This window comes from Drosophila sechellia, chromosome 3L (genome assembly GCF_004382195.2).
Source record: "Drosophila sechellia strain sech25 chromosome 3L, ASM438219v1, whole genome shotgun sequence".
Lineage (NCBI taxonomy): Eukaryota > Metazoa > Arthropoda > Insecta > Diptera > Drosophilidae > Drosophila > Drosophila sechellia.
Window position 1 is genome coordinate 27393020 of NC_045951.1, and position 24126 is coordinate 27417145.

General features: G+C 40.0%; 1 protein-coding gene across 2 annotated transcripts in view; it reads right to left on the minus strand.

Moving 5' to 3' along the window:
* Positions 1–24126, minus strand: part of LOC116800951 (myosin-I heavy chain) — a 661712-nt gene that overhangs the window by 501888 nt on the left and 135698 nt on the right. For both annotated transcript variants that reach the window (XM_032717811.1, XM_032717812.1), the window contains exon 2: positions 6478–6593. In XM_032717811.1, coding sequence (XP_032573702.1) covers positions 6478–6591 — 114 coding nt within the window. In that variant the 5' untranslated portion in view covers positions 6592–6593. The remainder of the gene's footprint in view (positions 1–6477; positions 6594–24126) is intronic.

Genomic DNA, 24126 nt, shown 5'->3' on the forward strand with positions numbered 1-24126 from the left:
CAAAAAGTATTTCCAAACTATTTGCAGGTGCATTATTTTGAACGGCATTAATAACTTTGAATTTGTAAATACTAAATTTATCAGAGTTAATCGATGCACCGAAACCAAGATTTAATATGTCTCGGCCAATCATCATGTCGTGCTTTAAATAGTTGTCCACTACAACATGAAACTATTGTAAATTTCTAAATTCAATTGAGACATTCGGAGTGTTCATAGTATTTGCAAGTATCGATATTAACTATATTGTCACCAATTTCTTTTAAAATAACTGGATTGTTAATTCTCTTGCCAGCCTATTTGTTACTTAATTTTTCATTTACCAAAGAACATTCGGCTCCCGAATCGAAAAAGAATGGAAAGGGCTCATCCAATTGAAAGAATAATCCACTTGGCTCACTTAATTTCGCTTTGGGGCATACAGACGCCACATGTCCCATTTCGTTGCATTTAAAACACTTTATGTTTGAACGATCTTTTAACCCAGGTGCGCCTCTGTAGCTTCTTCCTTCTGTGTTTGATGTACCTTCCTTTCGAGCACTGCATTCGGCGAATTTGTGGCCAACTTGTTCACTAAAATGGCACTTGATCTGCGACTGCATTCTTGACTTCTTTTTTTCTAGGCCAGAATCATCTTCGTAGTTACGTTTCTTGAAGGCGTAAGCTTGCAGCTGTTGCTGAAGCTCATTGCGCGTAGCCATATTAGTCGTAAACACCCAACGCAACAAATTATTATCGATTTTTGCCATGTGAGCCAATGCTACCGAAACCGCAATCTCTTCCAAATCCTTGGCCTTCCACTTAGACAGCAACAAGGTGACGATACGACTTCCATACTGGGCAAAGCTCTCTTCAGGTTTTGGACGTCCGTTCAAAACGTTCATGAGAATGGCAGCTGACGTCTCAATCCCTACGATCGCTGTATGAACAGTTCTTTAAATTGCGGCCACGTGATGCCAAGCGAAGCATATCTGTGACATTGCGATGCACTGCCTTCTAACGCTTTGCTCAACGCTATTACAAACGCCATCCAGATGGATCTGCTTCAGCGCTGTCAGCGCAGAATTTTGGCAGTGTGACGTGCAAGGACTTTTCATCTGACGCCGATGCTCTCGGTGCGTGCATGGTTCTTATTATTTCCATGAGGTTACGGTCTTGTGCTTCCAACGCAGTCATATACTGATCACATCTGGGCTCTTGTGGCGAAGGCGATACCACTTCTGATGTCGGCAATGGAGGAGTCTTATCCATTTCGTTGTGATTTGGTGCGGCCGCGCAGCAAGTTCCGATCAACTCTACCAGTCAAACTTCACTGAAGGGATCTTCTTACATGTCCCTTCTTCATCATATTCTCTAATGTCTATACACACTGGCGTGCACAACATTGTCATCTCTCTCTAACACACTATTTATGACAACCCGATCGGACCTCACTCAGCTGCAGAGGCTGTTCGTTCCTCTGCAGTAGCGCTCGTCAGAATTTTACCGCAATATTACAATTTCATCAAAATATGGAATCACAGAAGGAATTTCTGGAATGCGAAGAGTCGCGCTCCGACATATATAATAAAAAACAAGTAAATATTGGCAGATAATATCCGGCGCAAAAGACTATCCATAATCAATTGTCCTTCCAGAATAAAATAACTATCGATGATGTCGTCAGGCTTCTGTTGCAAGAGTAGAACGTAGTGGTGTCCATGCTAAAATTTTAGAGTGTGGGGTACTGTCCCCTTTTAACAGCTAGCCTTGCGGAGAAAATAAATCAGGTCAAACGACTGCCTTCGGAGTTAAGTTTAAGAGCCTTAGCTATTGAATCAATTGATTTAAAAACATGACTTAAATCACATATTGCACAATTTTTTAAAACTAGCTCAGTAATCCCTATCCATAAGCAAGGAGCAGGCAACAAACAATTGAATCCTACCACTATCTCCTTTATAGCTCGGTTCCAAGAAGGGGAAATTTGTCTCCGTCTCCGAAAAAAAAACTGTCCCTTATCTGTCTAGACTTTGCGAAAGCCTTTGAGAAATTAAAAATCAAACAGCTCACGGTTTCGGGTTGTAAGGCAATTATAATGAAATATGTCTGAAATTTCATGACCAATTGGAAAATCAGAGTACGTGTAAATGAGAAACACTCAAAAGTACTCCCACTTCACAACGTAAATTCGCAAGAAGCTCCTCTCTTAGTTATTCTCTTTCTAATGAGAAACAAAAAGAACACAGCTGACACAGCTTATGCAAACGACTACAAAAATATATTTATTACCTTGGATACCATTTTTACTGAAATAAGTGATTGGTGTCGAAATTCGGAAGAGATGGTATCACTTACAAAGTGCATAAGCCAAATATAGGGAAAACACCAAGTTTCAACGCCAACAACAAATATCAAAGCTCTGTTAGGTTTATCATTTGACATAAAATACAAGTCTAAGCCTCACATATAAAATTTACTAAATCGCTGAACATCAACAAGCATTACTAATATATGACACTTGAACCAAATTTATACTGAAGCAATCTGCGCTACACCGATGTGCAAATATTGAAACCATAGAAACCGTAAGTGAGAACGCGCAGAGACAATGAAGAAGGTGCCCGGGATTGAGAACTCACAGTCAGCCGATAAAAAAGAGACCAGTCAGCGAGAACAGCTAGGGATTAGTCAGTGACCTTCAGGAACAGCAGTGCCGGAGCAGAGCAGCACGGAGATACGGGATACAGCGAGAATAAGGGAGAAGACAAGGTCCGGGAGAGGTCAGAAGGGGATGTGGAGTCATTGGTTGGTGTCCTTTAATAGTAGCATTCCTAACAGACGTGCGCTCCGGGTGTTTGCAAAGACGGTTCTCGGAAGAGATTTGGTTCGACCCAACGGACGTTAAATCTTGTGACCACGCCACCATAACATCCTAGGTCTCATTGAAACCGGCACGGGATCCGTTGTCGAGGCGACGCGGAACAACGAAGGAACAACGCCGCGCATCAGACGGCGAGGTAGTTTATCGTAAGGATACTGTTGAAAACCAGCTGTGCAATATTTTGTATCATCATAAATTCAGAGAAGCTGTGAGAGCATCTAAGCTCGCCTCTCTTTCTCCACCATCGCTTCCCATACATCGTCAACTCATTTCTTTAAAAACTCTCATAAAAAGGACAAAAAAGAATTCAACAGGGAAGTCTAATAAATTAAGTTTCCTCACTAGAGGAGAATGATTAACACAGTTAAATTACTTAAGACAGTGTAGATGACATCAGCTTGAAGAAACCATGCTGCTGGTGATAAATTTGGCATACAAAGGTGCTGCAAATGAGAAGTAGTAACATTTTCGAAAAGCTTAGGGATAGCCGACCATTTAGAGATGACGCTGTAATTCCTTGCATCCAATTTTCAACCTTTTTTATGGAGGAAATCTCAAAGGACTCCCTCCACATATGGGGAAACTGTGAAGATTTCAGAGATAAGGTAAACTGTTTCAGTAGAGGCCGTAATACCTATAGAGCTACCTCCCCCCTCCCCCCGCCGAGAAACGCTGAGTGTTGAGTTTATTTCTGTTTCTGTGTCGGCTTCAGCGGTTTTTTCGCCTTTTTTCTGTTATTATTGCCGGCCAGAAGCGAAGCAAAAATCGAAATCGACGGCTAGTCGCGGAAAATCGTGCGCTCTTAAAGTAACATATTTATTTTTAACAATTTCGCAAGCGTTCAAATTTTGCTCCAGCAAAAAATTCAGAATCAGAACTCACCAACCAGACAACAACAATAAATATAGATCGGCTGTGGGATCGTTAAGTAGAAAAAAACAAAAACCAAAAAGCTGAAAACCAAAACAAAAACCAAACCAAAGGCAGCGACGACGGCCGGCAACTTTGGATCTCAAAATTTAGCTCGGTGATCTGATAGGCCGCGAAAGCATTCAAATTCGAATCTGTTTTCGAGTGAATATTTAATTTTTTATTAAAAAAAATTTGCAGGCATCCAAATAATGAGCATAGAAGCTCCGTAAATCAAAGAAAGGTCTGCTACTCTTACTTCTCAACATGCGACATTAACGTAGAAAACTAATCAGCAAAGAGCTCTACTGACAGTCGACAACAAGATTGCGAGCTCTTGTTGTGCTCACCGCAACTCCTACATCATGAAGCAAATTAATCGTTTGCTTTGCCCACTAAACACGGCTGGTAATAAGCCAAAGGTTAACCGTACCCACAAAAGTAACGAACAAGCAAGGAGCACCAATTAAAACCGATCTTAGAAGAGGCGGAAAACAACAAAGCAGAGCTATGGGAAAAGACTCAAAAGAAACCAAAGCCCCAAACTATTTATATTAAGGAAAAAAGCTCAAACGACCTGATCAACAAAATTGTTGCGCTAGTCGGGGATGAAAATTTCCATGTTGTTTCGCTTATTAAAGAAAACATCCACGAAACCAAAGTTCAAGTGAAATCCGAAGAACACATATGTAATAACATGTAACGTTATGTAATAACATAACGTTTACTCCTAACAGACAAACTTTCCCTCCGCTCTGCCTGAATAGCACGCAGATCCCCAAAGTCAACGAAATAACGTATCTCGGCGTCCACTTTAACAGACGTCATGCATGGCGTAGACATAGAATGCAAGAAACTACATCTGGAACTAAAAACCAGCAGCCTTCACTGAATTTTTAACACCCGATCCGCGCTTCTGTCTGAACTACAAGGTTCTGCTCCACAGCTCCCCTCTTAAGCCAATTTGGGGGAACGTGAGCAGAACCAACATAGACAACATACATACGCTAAGTCCTCTCGCCAGGAACTTGAATACAACCGAACCCGCCTGCAACCTGCCATAATTTGTCAGGGCCATTTCTACAGCTCCATTCTAGTTAGGCTATAGTATAAGATTTGATACATTCATATTAGTCTCGAAATTAAGAAAAGTCAATAAATAACAGCAAAGTAAAAACAATAAAAAAATTATTGTTAGCAGCTCTTAGAGCAGCTCTTATTGGCAACTTTTGCATGTATTTATACGATTTTTAAGTGTTTTCTGGCGGTACCGTAAATGGGAGATTAAATTTTAGAGATTAATATCGAATTTAATATTTAGATAAGGGAGGAAGTGTTGGTGTTTTATTTTTAGTTTTAAAATGCGCATTAAATTTAGTTGTTTTTCAGTTACATTTTTTTTTTTTGGTCTATTCGAATTTGAAATTTTTAAAAAGCGCGAACTTTTGGGTGGGAAGAAAAGCGACTCGAAGGTTGTAATGGCCTCCCCGTGGGGTTCTCTGGGAACCGATTATTACATATATTACACATAATTAATTAACATAACATAATATAAACAAAATAAAAGCGGACAGAGAGCAATTTTGGCCGTCACCAAAAGTGGCTGCATAGTGCCAAACCAATGTATGGCCGTTACGCATCTTGTTATACTAGGGTATACGAGATTCGTTGAAAAGTATGTAACAGGCAGAAGGAAGCGTTTCCGACTATATAAAGTATATATATTCTTGATCAGGATCAATAGCCGAGTCGATCTAGCCATGTCCGTTTGTCCTTCTGTCCGTATGAGCGTCTAGATCTCACTAACTATAAAAGTTGAGATTCAGCATACCGATTCTAGAGACAAAGAAGCTGCGCAAGTTTGCTGACCCATGTTGCAACTCCCATTCTAACGCTCACAAACCGCCCAAGACTGCCACGCCCACATTTTTGAACAATTTTTCTATATTTTATCATAATATTATTAGTCTTGTAAATTTCTATAGATTTCCCAATTAATGCGACCCTAATGCCGCCGAACCGGTCACGCCCACACTTTGGAACAATTTTATTATTTTTTTTTTATATTTTATTCCCCAATATCTATCGATATCCAGAAAAATTATGAAATTTCGGCTTCTATCGATATACGAAAAAACGTTTTGCCACGCCCACTCTAACGCCAGAATGACACCAAAACCGGTTACGGCCGCACTTTTAAAGAATTTTTTCTCATTTTATTCCCCAATATCTATCGATATCCCAGAAAAATTATGAAATTTCTCGTTCGCTTTTCACACTAGATGAGTAATGGGTATCTCATACTCGGGGAACTGGGCTTCAGAATTCTCTCTTGTTTTGGATTAAGTCAGTGGTTTTGCCAATTTCTATGAATATGATACCGCGATGTAGAGTCTGTGACTGGAACTGCAGGGTTAATTACAAAACTTTTACATACACAAATGATAAGATATCGATAGTTAAGCGTTTGTCCTTTTCTCTTCTTCCTGTGACAATTAACCGATCGAACGTCTCTTGAACATAATAAAGATAACTAAGTGCAGTGCAAACGGAAAGGTTAAATAAAACAGTGAAACATCCAAGTTATTTCTTGTGATTTAATTAGGCTGGACGGAATTTGGACGAGATCGCAGTTTCAAAAATTTCATAATTCCATAGAAATTTATTAACAAACAAAAATCAAAATGTTGGCTAGTTAAGGATACGTATATTATGTCACTGTTGTATCGAACGTTTAGATTTTGGTTAATTCCAATTTCATCAATTTCTGACATTGCTGTCATATCAGCAAAACCAACTCTACGACCGATGGACATCATATCTAAAAAAAAAAGAGGTTAATTTAAATTAGGCGTGTTTTAGTAAAAAAAATGTCAATATATATCAATATCAATAATATTCTAGCATTTTTTATATTGCGTTTGAATCCTAGCTAAGGATATTCCATTTAATTGGGACGCATTCTCTCTAACGCTAATGACTTGAATAAAAGAAATGTAAAGATGGGGTTTTCTTGAAAGCACTAAACAAATTTTTGTCCCCCAAGTTAGAAGTTACAAATATGAATGTATTCTCTACCGACGGATGCATTAATTACTTATGACACTCTCTCTCTCTACCTCTCTTAAGTCTGCCCAGTGTGGATTGAAAAATCAAAAAAGCTTAAAACAGGACTAAGGCCTATTAATTCAAAGTGCTAAGCCAAAAATTCAAATTACTACTCAGGCGGATTCATTGCCGATGTAGCAGTAAGAGGCAATATTTCATACGCCGACAAAGCTTGATCAACTTTTCTCAAATATGGCTAAGCTATATTAGAGAGTATAAGAATCAAAGCAAGATCTTGGCTTTGGAAATAAATTCCTGGCACAGGAACCGCTATTCTGGATTTTTATGTTGGAATGGACAAAATGCTTAAGTTAATCGAAAAGACTGTTGCGGCTAACAAGAAGATACAAACATATAACCCATAACATAAAGTTTCCAACCACCCTCAAGCCCTCCACAATAGCTAATCTACTTCGACTTCACCGAAATGTAAGGAATGAATATGCGAGATCAAGAGATGCCAGAATACAGGAAATTTCTCAGTGACTTACACATCGCTTCCATAACGTACTGGCAAATAGAAAACAACTTTTTATAGAAAAGTTACTGGAGATCCTGGGCATAGATGCAACAACAAACTACTTATTTTTGGAAAATAATATTAAAAAAAAGTACGACTCTAGTCAAAATTCTGCTATGAGGGACTCGACGGAAGGTTTTGGAAAAGGCAGAGGAGGACTCCTATAGACCAATCAGCCGTCTTTCATTCCTCGGAAAAATTCGATGATGCTGTCAAAGGCACACCAGAACAACTCCATAGAGTGGTCAATTAGATAAGAGGCGATGAAAAGAAGAGAGTACGCGATCACCACATTCTTGGATATCCAGCAAGAATTCGATAGAGTGGGACACCCCGGGCTCCTGCACAAAGTCCAGAAGCTCCTCACACCACAGCTGTTTTAAAAAGATTAAAGTTTCTTGGAAGGACGCCCACTTTGAGTGACGACCGATGGATGCACGTCTTTTCTAAAATTAATTGGGGCCGGCGTTCCTCAAGAAAGTGTTCTGCGGCACTGCGAATTGCAGGTCCCCGGACAAGAACACGAAGAAGACTCAAACGTCACCACCCTCAATATCTGCAAGACTGGGTTTTGACTTAACATGTATAAAGAAAGTTCTCATTGATGCTATTCATTCAGAAAAATGTATCATTAGATTAAGCTGCCTAGATGGTTGTAGTACACTTTTCCGAGGCTTGGTTGGTTTGTGGGCGTGGCAAAAAGTTTTTTATATGAAGTTGATAGTTCTTACTTGGTTAGCCGGCTTAACTTCTCTATTCGAAGCAGATTCACAAAAAAATACATAGCCCTTATTATAGCCGTTACTAGTAGAGTAAACGAGTATACTATAATCTTTTATGGCCATTTTTTTAAGAATTTAAAGATAAGTCAACTAATATTATTAATAAGTTAGTTTTAGAAAACAACCAAAATAATTTATCAGTGTATACACAAGCAGTGGCAACTACAATAAAGAATGATATTCATCCCTCACTCCCTGATAGATAGAGCAAGGCATAACATTTCAACTGTTCAAAAATTATTATTATTAATTAAATTGCCCAGCAAGAAGGTCTTTATGAACCCCCAATTTCCAAAAGTTCGATATTATTCGATATTATTCCATATACCAACTCTCTTAACTCATATACTAATCAAAAATCAAAAATTCCTTCATAAATCCCAAGCAGATCCAAAGACAACCAGACCCCTTACAAAGAATCATTTCCGTCCAGACAACAGCGATTCGATCAAAACAGATTATACTTGTATAATGAATTTAGAACAGGCTTAAAAAGCGACCGACAAAACGACACCCGAAATTATTATCCCCTTAGAAACCAGGAGTGCCGACTAAGAGTATTAAAGAAGGCAGCGGGCAAACACGTATGTAGACACATAAAATAAGTCACCATCAACACGAGTTAGATTACAACAGACATCGAGACAGATGAACAGTTCCACGATTATCAATAAAGTATAAACAAAACGAGACGTATACAAATCAGGAAGTTTACCAAGCCGAAAATGTTCCACACTAGTACATAGACCCATATCTATCGATATCCCAGAAAATTGATTAAATTTCGAGTTCGCATTCACACTAGCTGAGTAATGGGTATGTGATAGTCTGGAAGGTCGACTATAGCATTCTCTCTTGTTTTTAATTAAATCTATTTGCGTCGGAGTCATTCAATGCCGTTTGATGCCGTTAAAGTACATTACGATTACATTGTTTAAAAATTATTTATGCATATTTTAACGCTTAATCCTCTTTAGACGTCGGAGAGGAAAAGCACTGGCGAGATCACTCTACAATGAGTTTAAGTGGGTTGCCAGGCTGTCTGCGTATCTGATCAACAATCAGACTTATCCGGAGATCCCATAGGATCCGGGGACCACATTCTGCCAAGTAAATTAAAATCATCTAGAACTACCCTAGAAGCACCTTTTGGAGACTGGAAATTCAGAAGACGGAGTAATATAAGAGCACATAATATAAAAAGAAAATGACAGCTTCTAATGTCGTCTTTTAGCTATCAAAGAGAACGGTCGTGTTTTTTTTGCGCCCCGAACTTTATTTTGTGTTTGTCAAACCAGCCGTGGTTTTTAATAATCTTCTTTAATTATCATATATTTTAAATATAATTATTAAAGATCCGTTCACTTCGCGAGTGATTCTTTTGTGATTTCTTCAGTAGTTTAAACAAATATACAAAGTATTTTGCATTTTTACTCTACCTTTTTGTGCGTTTTTCGCAGTGCTGTTTGGTGTTGTTTTTTTGCATGCACATAAACTGCACTTTTCGCTCTCACTCTGTCTCTCTCTTTCGCACACACACAAAATCTAAATTTCTCAGCGTGCACACAGCTCTCGTGCGGTTCTTGAAAGTTTTTATCTTGTGTTTTCGTGCACAGTGGTCTGATCTCAAATAAACATGGAAACCGTAAATGTTGTCTGCTTTTATAAAAATTGTTGCCAGGTTATAAAACCTGAGCAGCCAAAAATGACTTGTTGTCTATGTGATAGAATGGTGCATACTAAGTGCGCTGGTTTTAATAGCCGAACAAGTGATGAACTAGCAAAGGGTAAAAATCTAAATTACTGTTGTGATGCTTGCCTTGTGGTTGCGAACGAGATGAAATCGTTTATGCGCCAAACTAAAGGTGGCTTGAAAGAACTGATCAACAGTTTTGGCGTAGCTAGAGTTAGTTTTCGTCCGACGATCTTCTTTACGCGCTGAATTCACAGGTTAATGGCCTAAAGTTATTAGATGAATCTCCAAAGCGCAAAATAGCCGCTGGTGGTAGGCTGCCTAAGGCCCCGCAACCACGGGCAAATGATCAACAGGACTCCACAACTGATCAGCTGTCAATCGCAGCAAAACCGAAAATATTGCTAAGATCGGCAGCTAAAAAAGATTCAGAGCTATCCGATCAATCCGCTGTGGAGGGACCCCACCTTGTGATTGCTAAACATTCCGAATTATCTGCACTGGTTTCTCAAACAGTGATTCCACCTGTCTCGATTAGTTTACCACCACAAGGGAACATTGAGTCCGGACTACCGGCACAAGTTGGCGCTTCAGAAATACAATCTGCAGCACCAAAACCCCTCGCGGTGGTTCCACTAAAGAAACAAATTTTCGTTTCTCGGCTTTCCCCTGATCAAACATCGTCGGATGTATTGTCTTATATACAAGACAAAACAAAAGCCGATAATATAAAAGTGGACAAATTTAACTTCTCATACGCTAGGGATATATCATCTTTCAAGATAACTGTCCCAAACGATCTTTTTTCGACCATATGTTCGGGAATTTTTGGCCGGATAGTATGGTGGTAAAAGAGTTCGAAGCTAAGATCAAAAATAGGAAAAAGGGGCCCGTGGGAATTAAACTTCTCTCAAGTGGCCAGACCACTGCACCATCCGCCTCTTCGTCTTCATAAAAACTAACAACGAATCTTACTATCTCCTATCAAAATGTTAGAGCCTTGCGTAGCAAATTAATCAAATTGTATTGTGATAGTCTTTCATTTGCATCCCATATTATGGTGCTCACAGAGACTTGGTTAAAGCCGGAGATACTTAACTCCGAAGTCTTCCCAGGTATGTACACTATATATAGGTTTGACCGTCCCTCCAGACGGGGAGGTGGAGTCTTAATTGCGGTTAGATCTACCCTCGCGTCGGAGGAGTTACTTTTGGACGATTCCCGTAACTCGGAATTCTTATGTGTAAAGCTGTCTTTTTCCGACAGATCAGTTTATATTATGTGCTCGTATATTCCGCCATCTTCTGAATTCCCAGAATATCAGAATCATCTGTCCGCTATCCAGTCCATCTTGAATAAACTGTCTGACAGGGACCAATTGGTAGTTCTAGGTGATTTTAATATACCTGACACAATGTGGTCCCCTGAAGAAAAATCGAATATCCTTCTCTCTTTAGCACAACATGACTTTATTGACGGCTTGCTCGACTTATCGTTGTCGCAAGTTAATTATATTCGAAACTCTCTTGGTCGATTGTTGGATCTATGTTTTGTAACAGGTCCTGAATGTGTGTTTCTGTCCAGGGTAGCACCTCTTACTCAACCTGAAGATCCATATCATCCTACTTTCGAGGTAAATTCAGAGAAGTCAACAAAGCGAATACCCTGTTTTCGCAAGGCAAATTTTCAGAGGCTAAACAATTTTATAGCTGGCTTTAATCGGTCCGATCTTTACTCCTGCAACATAATGGCGGATGCGATTAATATGTTTTATAGCGAAATTTTTTTTTATTTATTTTTATTAATATTTATTAAGTGAAGAATCCGTACATCATAATATTGTATCTTAACATCACAGTGTGGAGAAATATTCTTATGAATTACCAAACACTATAAAAATAAAATAAGTGAAGTAGGAACATAAATGAAGAGTTTTTAACTGTTGCCCAATTGTCTTGGCGAAGCCTTGCCGTTTGAGTCGTCTCAGAGGTCGAGCGGGGATGAGACGTCTTGCAAGAAGACTGCTATGGCTCAGTAATCTGTCACTATATCGACTTGTATGTCTCCCAATTTGTGTCTCAACTGTGTGAATATTGATGTCTTTATGGAGTGTAGAGTTACGTACATACCAGGGACAGTTGGTTATTTGTCGTAATGCGTGATTTTGCATCACCTGGATACGATTATAATTTGGCTGCAATTCCCCAAATCTGGATCCCGTATAACCATATCGGTACGATACAGTGCGCATACACAGCTCTTTTGCACCTCATCGAAAGAGTGCTCCTTCTATTCATGAGCCATCTCAGCTGTTGTGATCTGTGACCACATTTCTTTACTGTGTTTTTGAGATGCGGCCCAAAGGTGAGCCGTTTATCCAGGGTGATACCTAGATATGTTGCTTGCAGGGTCAAGGTAACTCCTTCTAGCCGAATTGGAGGGGTGTTCGGGATAAGCGTTTTTAATGTGAAGCACGCATTTGTTGTTTTCAGTGGGTTTATTTTTAGGTTCCACCGTTTACACCAGGCTGCCAGAGCATTAATATATTCTTGTAGTCCGTTAGCTGCTACTCTGCTGTCCCTCGAGTTATATACAACTGCGATGTCATCTGCATAGGTTGCAATAAGAGTCCTGTTCGGTGCTGCCATGTGTTCGAAATTCGGGCAAGGGATATCAGCAGTGTACAAGGAATATAGTAGCGGTCCGAGAACACTGCCTGTGGGACTCCAGCTCTCATTGGGTATGTAGAGGAATAGCTATTTCTCACCGTGATTTTAAATTGTCGTTCTTCCAGATATGTATTTAAAATACAGAAGTAGGGCGCAGGTAGAGGGGTCTTTATCTTGCATAATAATCCAACATGCCATACTTTCTCGAAGGCTTGTTGCATATCTATAAAGTCAGCGTTAGAGTACTAGCAGTCGTCAAAAGCCTGTAATATGTGTTTCACCAGTCTGTGGACCTGTTCAATAGTTCCGTGTCCCTTTCGAAATCCAAATTGATGATCCGGCAAGATATTGCCTTGTCTTATAATGTCGTTTATTCGATTGGCAATAAGTCTCTCCCATAATTTAGAAAGGGAGGGTAAGCGGCTTATAGGCCGATACGACTCAGGATCATCTTCAGGCTTTCCAGGCTTGTGGATCATCAAAATAGCAGCCATTTTCCACTGTCTTGGGAACACTTGGATCTTTAAAATATCATTAAAGATTAGTGCTATATATATTATCGCTTTTATAGGTAAAACCTTTAGCGTGGCATGACGAATCCTGTCAATTCCTGGAGCTTTATGTTTCGGCAGTAATTTAATTATTTCAAGGATTTCTTCTATCCTTATTGGCTTAATAGGCCAAGACATCTGCAATGGCATTTGTAGGTACTGGTGAGTCTTATTTGTTCTGTCGTGGCGAAGTCGTAAGGAGTGAAGCGATCCTCTAGGTGGAAGCCGAATGCATTAGCCTGTTCCACTTCAGTTTTTGCAAATTCCCCACCTGGACAGCGTACGTGTACCCATCGAAGTGGTTGTCGTTTAAGCGCTTTTGTGCACTTCCACAGCGAATAGTTTGCATCAACGGTGTAGTCCATGGAGGATAATTTTTGCTCAAAGAAATCACTTCTGAGTTCCCTTAAGATGACTTTGATGAATTTAAAGATAAGTCAACTAATATTATTAATAAGTTAGTTTTAGAAAACAACCAAAATAATTTATCAGTGTATACACAAGCAGTGGCAACTACAATAAAGAATGATATTCATCGCTCACTCCCTGATAGATAGAGCAAGGCATAACATTTCAACTGTTCAAAAATTATTATTATTAATTAAATTGCCCAGCAAGAAGGTCTTTATGAACCCCCAATTTCCAAAAGTTCGATATTATTCCAAAGCCATATACCAACTCTCTTAACTCATATACTAATCAAAAATCAAAAATTCCGTCATAAATCCCAAGCAGATCCAAAGACAACCAGACCCCTTACAAAGAATCATTTCCGTCCAGACAACAGCGATTCGATCAAAACAGATTATACTTGTATAATGAATTTAGAACAGGCTTAAAAAGCGACCGACAAAACGACACCCGAAATTATTATCCCCTTAGAAACCAGGAGTGCCGACTAAGAGTATTAAAGAAGGCAGCGGGCAAACACGTATGTAGACACATAAAAGAAGTCACCATCAACACGAGTTAGATTACAACAGACATCGAGACAGATGAACAGTTCCACGATTATCAATAAAGTATAAACAAAACGAGACGTATACAAATCAGGAAGTTTACCAAGCCGAAAATGTTCCACACTAGTACATAGACCCATATCTATCGATATCCCAGAAAATTGATTAAATTTCGAGTTCGCATTCACACTAGCTGAGTAATGGGTATGTGATAGTCTGGAAGGTCGACTATAGCATTCTCTCTTGTTTTTAATTAAATCTATTTGCGTCGGAGTCATTCAATGCCGTTTGATGCCGTTAAAGTACATTACGATTACATTGTTTAAAAATTATTTATGCATATTTTAACGCTTAATCCTCTTTAGACGTCGGAGAGGAAAAGCACTGGCGAGATCACTCTACAATGAGTTTAAGTGGGTTGCCAGGCTGTCTGCGTATCTGATCAACAATCAGACTTATCCGGAGATCCCATAGGATCCGGGGACCACATTCTGCCAAGTAAATTAAAATCATCTAGAACTACCCTAGAAGCACCTTTTGGAGACTGGAAATTCAGAAGACGGAGTAATATAAGAGCACATAATATAAAAAGAAAATGACAGCTTCTAATGTCGTCTTTTAGCTATCAAAGAGAACGGTCGTGTTTTTTTTGCGCCCCGAACTTTATTTTGTGTTTGTCAAACCAGCCGTGGTTTTTAATAATCTTCTTTAATTATCATATATTTTAAATATAATTATTAAAGATCCGTTCACTTCGCGAGTGATTCTTTTGTGATTTCTTCAGTAGTTTAAACAAATATACAAAGTATTTTGCATTTTTACTCTACCTTTTTGTGCGTTTTTCGCAGTGCTGTTTGGTGTTGTTTTTTTGCATGCACATAAACTGCACTTTTCGCTCTCACTCTGTCTCTCTCTTTCGCACACACACAAAATCTAAATTTCTCAGCGTGCACACAGCTCTCGTGCGGTTCTTGAAAGTTTTTATCTTGTGTTTTCGTGCACAGTGGTCTGATCTCAAATAAACATGGAAACCGTAAATGTTGTCTGCTTTTATAAAAATTGTTGCCAGGTTATAAAACCTGAGCAGCCAAAAATGACTTGTTGTCTATGTGATAGAATGGTGCATACTAAGTGCGCTGGTTTTAATAGCCGAACAAGTGATGAACTAGCAAAGGGTAAAAATCTAAATTACTGTTGTGATGCTTGCCTTGTGGTTGCGAACGAGATGAAATCGTTTATGCGCCAAACTAAAGGTGGCTTGAAAGAACTGATCAACAGTTTTGGCGTAGCTAGAGTTAGTTTTCGTCCGACGATCTTCTTTACGCGCTGAATTCACAGGTTAATGGCCTAAAGTTATTAGATGAATCTCCAAAGCGCAAAATAGCCGCTGGTGGTAGGCTGCCTAAGGCCCCGCAACCACGGGCAAATGATCAACAGGACTCCACAACTGATCAGCTGTCAATCGCAGCAAAACCGAAAATATTGCTAAGATCGGCAGCTAAAAAAGATTCAGAGCTATCCGATCAATCCGCTGTGGAGGGACCCCACCTTGTGATTGCTAAACATTCCGAATTATCTGCACTGGTTTCTCAAACAGTGATTCCACCTGTCTCGATTAGTTTACCACCACAAGGGAACATTGAGTCCGGACTACCGGCACAAGTTGGCGCTTCAGAAATACAATCTGCAGCACCAAAACCCCTCGCGGTGGTTCCACTAAAGAAACAAATTTTCGTTTCTCGGCTTTCCCCTGATCAAACATCGTCGGATGTATTGTCTTATATACAAGACAAAACAAAAGCCGATAATATAAAAGTGGACAAATTTAACTTCTCATACGCTAGGGATATATCATCTTTCAAGATAACTGTCCCAAACGATCTTTTTTCGACCATATGTTCGGGAATTTTTGGCCGGATAGTATGGTGGTAAAAGAGTTCGAAGCTAAGATCAAAAATAGGAAAAAGGGGCCCGTGGGAATTAAACTTCTCTCAAGTGGCCAGACCACTGCACCATCCGCCTCTTCGTCTTCATAAAAACTAACAACGAATCTTACTATCTCCTATCAAAATGTTAGAGCCTTGCGTAGCAAATTAATCAAATTGTATTGTGATAGTCTTTCATTTGCATCCCATATTATGGTGCTCACAGAGACTTGGTTAAAGCCGGAGATACTTAACTCCGAAGTCTTCCCAGGTATGTACACTATATATAGGTTTGACCGTCCCTCCAGACGGGGAGGTGGAGTCTTAATTGCGGTTAGATCTACCCTCGCGTCGGAGGAGTTACTTTTGGACGATTCCCGTAACTCGGAATTCTTATGTGTAAAGCTGTCTTTTTCCGACAGATCAGTTTATATTATGTGCTCGTATATTCCGCCATCTTCTGAATTCCCAGAATATCAGAATCATCTGTCCGCTATCCAGTCCATCTTGAATAAACTGTCTGACAGGGACCAATTGGTAGTTCTAGGTGATTTTAATATACCTGACACAATGTGGTCCCCTGAAGAAAAATCGAATATCCTTCTCTCTTTAGCACAACATGACTTTATTGACGGCTTGCTCGACTTATCGTTGTCGCAAGTTAATTATATTCGAAACTCTCTTGGTCGATTGTTGGATCTATGTTTTGTAACAGGTCCTGAATGTGTGTTTCTGTCCAGGGTAGCACCTCTTACTCAACCTGAAGATCCATATCATCCTACTTTCGAGGTAAATTCAGAGAAGTCAACAAAGCGAATACCCTGTTTTCGCAATGCAAATTTTCAGAGGCTAAACAATTTTATAGCTGGCTTTAATCGGTCCGATCTTTACTCCTGCAACATAATGGCGGATGCGATTAATATGTTTTATAGCGAAATTTTTTTTTATTTATTTTTATTAATATTTATTAAGTGAAGAATCCGTACATCATAATATTGTATCTTAACATCACAGTGTGGAGAAATATTCTTATGAATTACCAAACACTATAAAAATAAAATAAGTGAAGTAGGAACATAAATGAAGAGTTTTTAACTGTTGCCCAATTGTCTTGGCGAAGCCTTGCCGTTTGAGTCGTCTCAGAGGTCGAGCGGGGATGAGACGTCTTGCAAGAAGACTGCTATGGCTCAGTAATCTGTCACTATATCGACTTGTATGTCTCCCAATTTGTGTCTCAACTGTGTGAATATTGATGTCTTTATGGAGTGTAGAGTTACGTACATACCAGGGACAGTTGGTTATTTGTCGTAACGCGTGATTTTGCATCACCTGGATACGATTATAATTTGGCTGCAATTCCCCAAATCTGGATCCCGTATAACCATATCGGTACGATACAGTGCGCATACACAGCTCTTTTGCACCTCATCGAAAGAGTGCTCCTTCTATTCATGAGCCATCTCAGCTGTTGTGATCTGTGACCACATTTCTTTACTGTGTTTTTGAGATGCGGCCCAAAGGTGAGCCGTTTATCCAGGGTGATACCTAGATATGTTGCTTGCAGGGTCAAGGTAACTCCTTCTAGCCGAATTGGAGGGGTGTTCGGGATAAGCGTTTTTAATGTGAAGCACGGATTTGTTGTTTTCAGTGGGTTTATTTTTAGGTTCCACCGTTTACACCAGGCTGCCAGAGCATTAATATATTCTTGTAGTCCGTTAGCTGCTACTCTGCTGTCCCTCGAGTTATATACAACTGCGATGTCATCTGCATAGGTTGCAATAAGAGTCCTGTTCGGTGCTGCCATGTGTTCGAAATTCGGGCAAAGGATATCAGCAGTGTACAAGGAATATAGTAGCGGTCCGAGAACACTGCCTGTGGGACTCCAGCTCTCATTGGGTATGTAGAGGAATAGCTATTTCTCACCGTGATTTTAAATTGTCGTTCTTCCAGATATGAATTTAAAATACAGAAGTAGGGCGCAGGTAGAGGGGTCTTTATCTTGCATAATAATCCAACATGCCATACTTTGTCGAAGGCTTGTTGCATATCTATAAAGTCAGCGTTGGAGTACTAGCAGTCGTCAAAAGCCTGTAATATGTGTTTCACCAGTCTGTGGACCTGTTCAATAGTTCCGTGTCCCTTTCGAAATCCAAATTGATGATCCGGCAAGATATTGCCTTGTCTTATAATGTCGTTTATTCGATTAGTCGTTTTTTTATTGATTCTCTCCCATAATTTAGAAAGGGAGGGTAAGCGGCTTATAGGCCGATACGACTCAGGATCATCTTCAGGCTTTCCAGGCTTGTGGATCATCAAAATAGCAGCCATTTTCCACTGTCTTGGGAACACTTGGATCCTTAAAATATCATTAAAGATTAGTGCTATATATATTATCGCTTTTATAGGTAAAACCTTTAGCGTGGCATGACAAATCCTGTCAATTCCTGGAGCTTTATGTTTCGGCAGTAATTTAATTATTTCAAGGATTTCTTCTATCCTTATTGGCTTAATAGGCCAAGACATCTGCAATGGCATTTGTAGGTACTGGTGAGTCTTATTTGTTCTGTCGTGGCGAAGTCGTAAGGAGTGAAGCGATCCTCTAGGTGGAAGCCGAATGCATTAGCCTGTTCCACTTCAGTTTTTGCAAATTCCCCACCTGGACAGCGTACGTGTACCCATCGAAGTGGTTGTCGTTTAAGCGCTTTTGTGCACTTCCACAGCGAATAGTTTGCATCAACGGTGTAGTCCATGGAGGATAATTTTTGCTCAAAGAAATCACTTCTGAGTTCCCTTAAGATGACTTTGAGTTGCTTTGCTGCTCGGTTCCACAAGATTCTGTCCCATGGATCCTGAGTTCGAATTGCTCTTCTTCGAAGGCGTCTCTTAGTTCTGATAAGTTCTCTGGCCTCCCTTGTTAGTACAATACCATAACTTCTGGGGCGTATCTCGGGTTCAGACGGCGTAGAAGCAGAAGCAGCTCTATATATATTTTGCGTTAGACTGTCTACTGCGTTCTCGATGTCTTCCTTAGAGCTCCGAACCGTATTTAATTGCAGAGAGTTTTCCAGATGTTGTCTAAAAACAAGGAGATCAGTTCGGCTGTTTATTAACCGAGAGCATGGTCTAACATAGGCACCTTCTGTTTGTAGAGTAGCAACAAGGGCTACATGATCAGAGTCTAGATCCCAATTTTCGCAAATACTAGTTCTGTCTAAGTTTATCCCATGGTACACAGCAAAATCAATGCAGGTAGGTCTGTGACTGGGCACATGTGGGTATCTAGTTGGTGAACCTGTTGCAAGGATATAAGCACCTCTGGCTGAAATGGCCTCTGCTAATTCCCGACCTCTGGGTGAATTGTACGTATCACCCCATAGCCAATGTCGGGCGTTCCAGTCCCCACCAACAAAATACCTTTGTCCACAAGAGACAAGTATGTCACTGAAGTGCCTTTCCTCAATTCTATTTGTTGGTGGACAGTAAATCGCGCTAAATTCCATATCTCCCAGCCCGGTGGAGACCTTGACTGCAGACATCTGAATACTTCTCGTTTCAATAACTCTTTGCGGGAAATGACGAAGAGAGCTTCTCACCAGTACTGCTGCCCCTCCCATTCCGTGATTATGGCTTGAAGGTTTGTATGCGGGATAAAAGCTATACCCATATATCTTAACTTTGTTCCCTCTGTTGAGTCTGATCTCGTTAAGGAGAAGAATGTCAATGCAGTTGTTGTGTGCGAAGAGCTCGACTTCTCTGGCTTTACCTGAAATACCATTTACATTTCAGATAAGAATCTTCAGAGGGTTCATTGCGATGGTAAAGCGTTACTATGGAGTTGGGGTGCCGATGTATCCCCAGTCCGTTGCTTCAGCATATTGGCCATTTCAAAAACCATTTTTTCCAGCCTTTCGAGTCGTTGACTATTCAGCTTGTTTTGTTGTTGTTGCTCCTGTTGCTGCTGCTGTAGCCACGATAGGAATTGCTGCTGTTTTTGCTGTTGAAGCTGTTGCTGCCACTTCATAAATTGTTCCTGTTGCTGTGCCAATATTGACTGAACGTCAAGCGGGTGTTGCTGCTTAATATTAGTTCCCTTTAATTGTACATTATGTAGACGAGACTGGGCTGTTATATTGCCATTTCTTGCAATATCTGCGTAGCACAAGCTCCCAGTATGATATTTGGGAGTGCTAGCTATTGCATGCTGCTGTTTTTGCTGGGGTTGTTGCTGGTTTGTTGCACTTTTATCAAACCTGGCTTGCTTAGGTGGTTGCTTCTTTACAGTGCCCATTGATCGTCAAAGATACTCCTGGTAAAACTGGCAACCCTTGTAACTTGCCGTGTGATTTCCTCCACAGTGTATACAGATAGGCTGTTGATCATTGGGAAGTACGCATAGCTTGGTTAAGTGATTTTCACCACATCGAGCACAGTTGGGATGACGACGACAGTATTTAGCTGTGTGGACGAATTCCTGACAACGTATGCATTGAGAAATTTCAGATGATTTATGCATTCTTTCTATCCGCACTTTCTGTCGGCATATTGTGTTAATATCGTATATGTCATTAATTTTTACACAGGTCTTTATATAAATGAAGAATATATTAAGTTTTTCTTCTCTATTTCTCCTGGATCTTGGGTTATGTACTTGTAGAACATCAAAGCCATATGTTTTCAAGCTGTCGATAATTTGTGGGTTAGGGTGCTATGGGGGAGTCCCAACTATTCTGTGAGGCTTCTCTTTCTTCATTTGGTACGTATGGAATTCAATTCCCGAATTATCCAAAAGATTAACAATGGCTTTATAAGTATCAGCGTCTTTGGGTAATATTCTCACTGCTTCCCCTTGATTGACTTTAACTGTTAAATTATCTATGCTAGTGACCTCCGTAATGAGCTCAAAGAGATCATTAAGGTTGGTAAGGCTCAGTACTATTTGCGGTGGTTTTGATTGTTTATAAGAATTCTGCTTATCAGTATACTGTTGTGGGTTATTGGATGTCACATTTGGTACACAGTCATCATTAGGAATATTCGGAGCAGCCGATGCACACGAGGTGGATGCGGCATCATGACAAACTTGTGGAGTTTCTATGCCATCACTGGTTTCGTCCAATTCCATGGCATGGCAAACCTATTGTTTGAGTTTGAATTACTATTTGTGGCTGGATATGGCTCCAGCTTCGCGTCTCTGACAGCTCGTTTAGAGCTATGGTTGGGTGTTAAATTGGTCTTCCTCTTCCTCTCTTTCGTCAGAAGTTTTTGCGCATCAGACAATCTAGTAGCAGCTTTTTCTCTGGAGCTCGGCCTACTGATTGCTGCAGTTGTAGTAGATGTAGTATTGCAAGTAGCACTTGTAAATGTTATCGTCGTAGTTATTGTGCTTAGGTTAACAGATTCAGTGCATGAAAATCGTTGATTCAATAACTCCATCCTGATATCCAGCGGAGACTTACCAGATACTTGCCGCATTTCTTCACAATCAATCGGCTTATTTCTAAGCTGAGAGTTAGAAGTTTCGTTGTTCGTATCCATTTTACAGTTACTAATCCGGTCTATTTATTTTTTTCTAATAAGTATGTTGCTTGTTGCCTCCCTTGTGCGGCTGCCACGTGGTGAGGTGCCCAATGGGCAGAGAATTCAAATTTATCGCACTTTATCCACCGTTCTTTGTTGATGTTCACATGCCGACTCTGCAAGGAAGAGTCCAAATTTTAGAATGCGTGCTCTTTAGCACAGCTACGAATGCAAGTTTGCGAATTAAATTTAAAGTGAAATTCACGGACAAAAAACTATAAACAACCGCTCAGTGTCTATAGCGCAATTAAATCATTTCTTGACTCTTGTGTTCCGATGTACTATCCGTCAATCTCTAAACCTCCTTGGCTTAATAATGAGTTGACACACCTAATACCGGTTCTCAGTACATCCTTTGTAAATATTTAAGCGCTCGGTTAAACTTTTCCGCTTAATGCTCAGTGCTACAAAAATTGTTTAAACCGTTGTAAGTTCCAATTTGCACAGGATCCGAAACAGTTTTATAATTTCGTTATCACTAAGCGAAAAACAAGTTCTTACCCTTCCGCGCTATTTTTTGAAAACACTACGATAACATCGGATCAGGCAATAGCCGATCTATTTGCAAAGTTTTTTCAATCAACATATTCTACTTTACCTCTTTCCGAACAGCTATACTCTTATGCGGTATCTAAGTCGAATCTAATATTCTGCCCCAATATAAACGAAAGCTCACTGCTTAACGATCTTCAGCGTGTTAAACCGGTCTATTCGCCAGGTCCTGATGGAATCCCTGGCTGTGTGCTCAGATTCTGTGAGGAAGCCTTGAGCAAGCCTCTACTGAAACTGTTTACATTATCTCTGGAATCTTCACAGTTTCCTCATATATGGAAGGAGTCCTTTGTGATTCCTCTTCATAAAAATGGTAGCAAACTGGATGCAAGCAATTACAGAGGAATCTCTAAATTGTCGGCTATCCCAAACCTTTTTGAAAATGTTATCACTCCTCATTTGGAGCACATTTGTAGATCAATCATATCACCGTGTCAGCACGGTTTTATGAAACGCAGATCAACAACGACTAACCTCTTGGAGCTAACCCCTCGAACTTTAGGCAGGGGAATAATAAACATGCCCCTGAAAGATCAAACTTCTCTGAAAGAAATTCTGGCCAAAGGCGCCAGAGGGCTTTCAGTGTTGAGCAAGCCGCCAATGCAAAAGATGATTACGAAAACGGGGCTGCCGCCGCTCTTAATGCGATTAAGAACGACAGTAACTCATAGGACTCCAACGACCTTACCAATTTTTAGAGGAAGGTCCCGCTTGCCCTTTATTGAACGAAGGCTGGCGGGGAGTTTTAAAAATTCTCATAGATACTGGAGCGGCAACATATTACGTAAAGCCCCTAAAGGAGCTAAAAAACATAAATCTTGTCGTCTCCCCATTCACTGTGAGTTACATTCATGGTTCCAGTTAAGAAAAAGAAAAGTACTTAATGCACATATTTGGCTTAACGGCCCCATTTATTTTACTTGATACCATCAGTACACTTGATGCCATAAAAGGTTTCGACTGGCTAACGCAGGTCGGAGCGGCATAAGATCTACGCAACAACGCAATTAGGTATGGAAACGTATCGGAACAGCTAAAATTACAATTTACAAATATCGATGACGTAGAAGTCCCAAGTTCGGTGAAAGCTGAATTCAATAAAATGATCCTTAAACGGAAACACGTGTTTTCGCACTGTTATAAGGCGCTTCTATCTAAAACCCCGATCATTGGCCACAATTCGTACGGAGACTAACGAACCCGTATATTCCAAGCTATATCCTTACCTCATGGGAGAAGAGGATGTTAACACAGAAGTCAAACTGCTGTTAAGGTATGGCAATATCCGTCGCCTTTTAACAGCCCAACATGGGTTGGTGATGCCGACGGAAATAGAAAAAAAAACGACTGGTGATCATTTTCAGGAAACTGAATGAACGAACCATCGCCCTATGACAAGTATTCCTATGATTTTATCAAACTTAGAAAACTCAAAATTTATTACAACCTTAGACTTAAAATCGGGGTACCACCAGATTTATATGGCCGAAAAAGACCGTGAAAAAACTGCCTTCTCCATAAACTTACTTAAAGGAGAGAATAGCACTGTTTATAAACACATGCAAAAAAAGGTCGTTATTGAATTTGATGAGACCCAACGCACAGTTCTAAAATGTCTGTGCCAAGCCAACATGAGTGGCACCTGAAAAAAAAAAATTCTTAAAGGAAAGTGTTGATTTTTTGGGTTTTATTGTTACATCAAACGGAGGCAAAAGAGACCCAGAATAAGTAAAATCCATTTAAGAATACACCGAACCAAAAAAATTGTTCAGCCTCAGGTCCTCTCTTGGACTGGGTAGTTATTACACAACTTTTGGTAAAGACTTCGCTTTTATAGCTAGGCCATTTATCTCAATACTTAAGGGAGAGAATGGCACTGTTTATAAGCACGTGTCAAAAAAGGTCGCTATTGAATTTGATGAGACCCAACGCAGACCGTTCGAGCGCTTGCGAGACATTCTATCATCGGAAGATGTATTACTAACATATCCAGACTTTAAACACCCTTTCGACTTGAC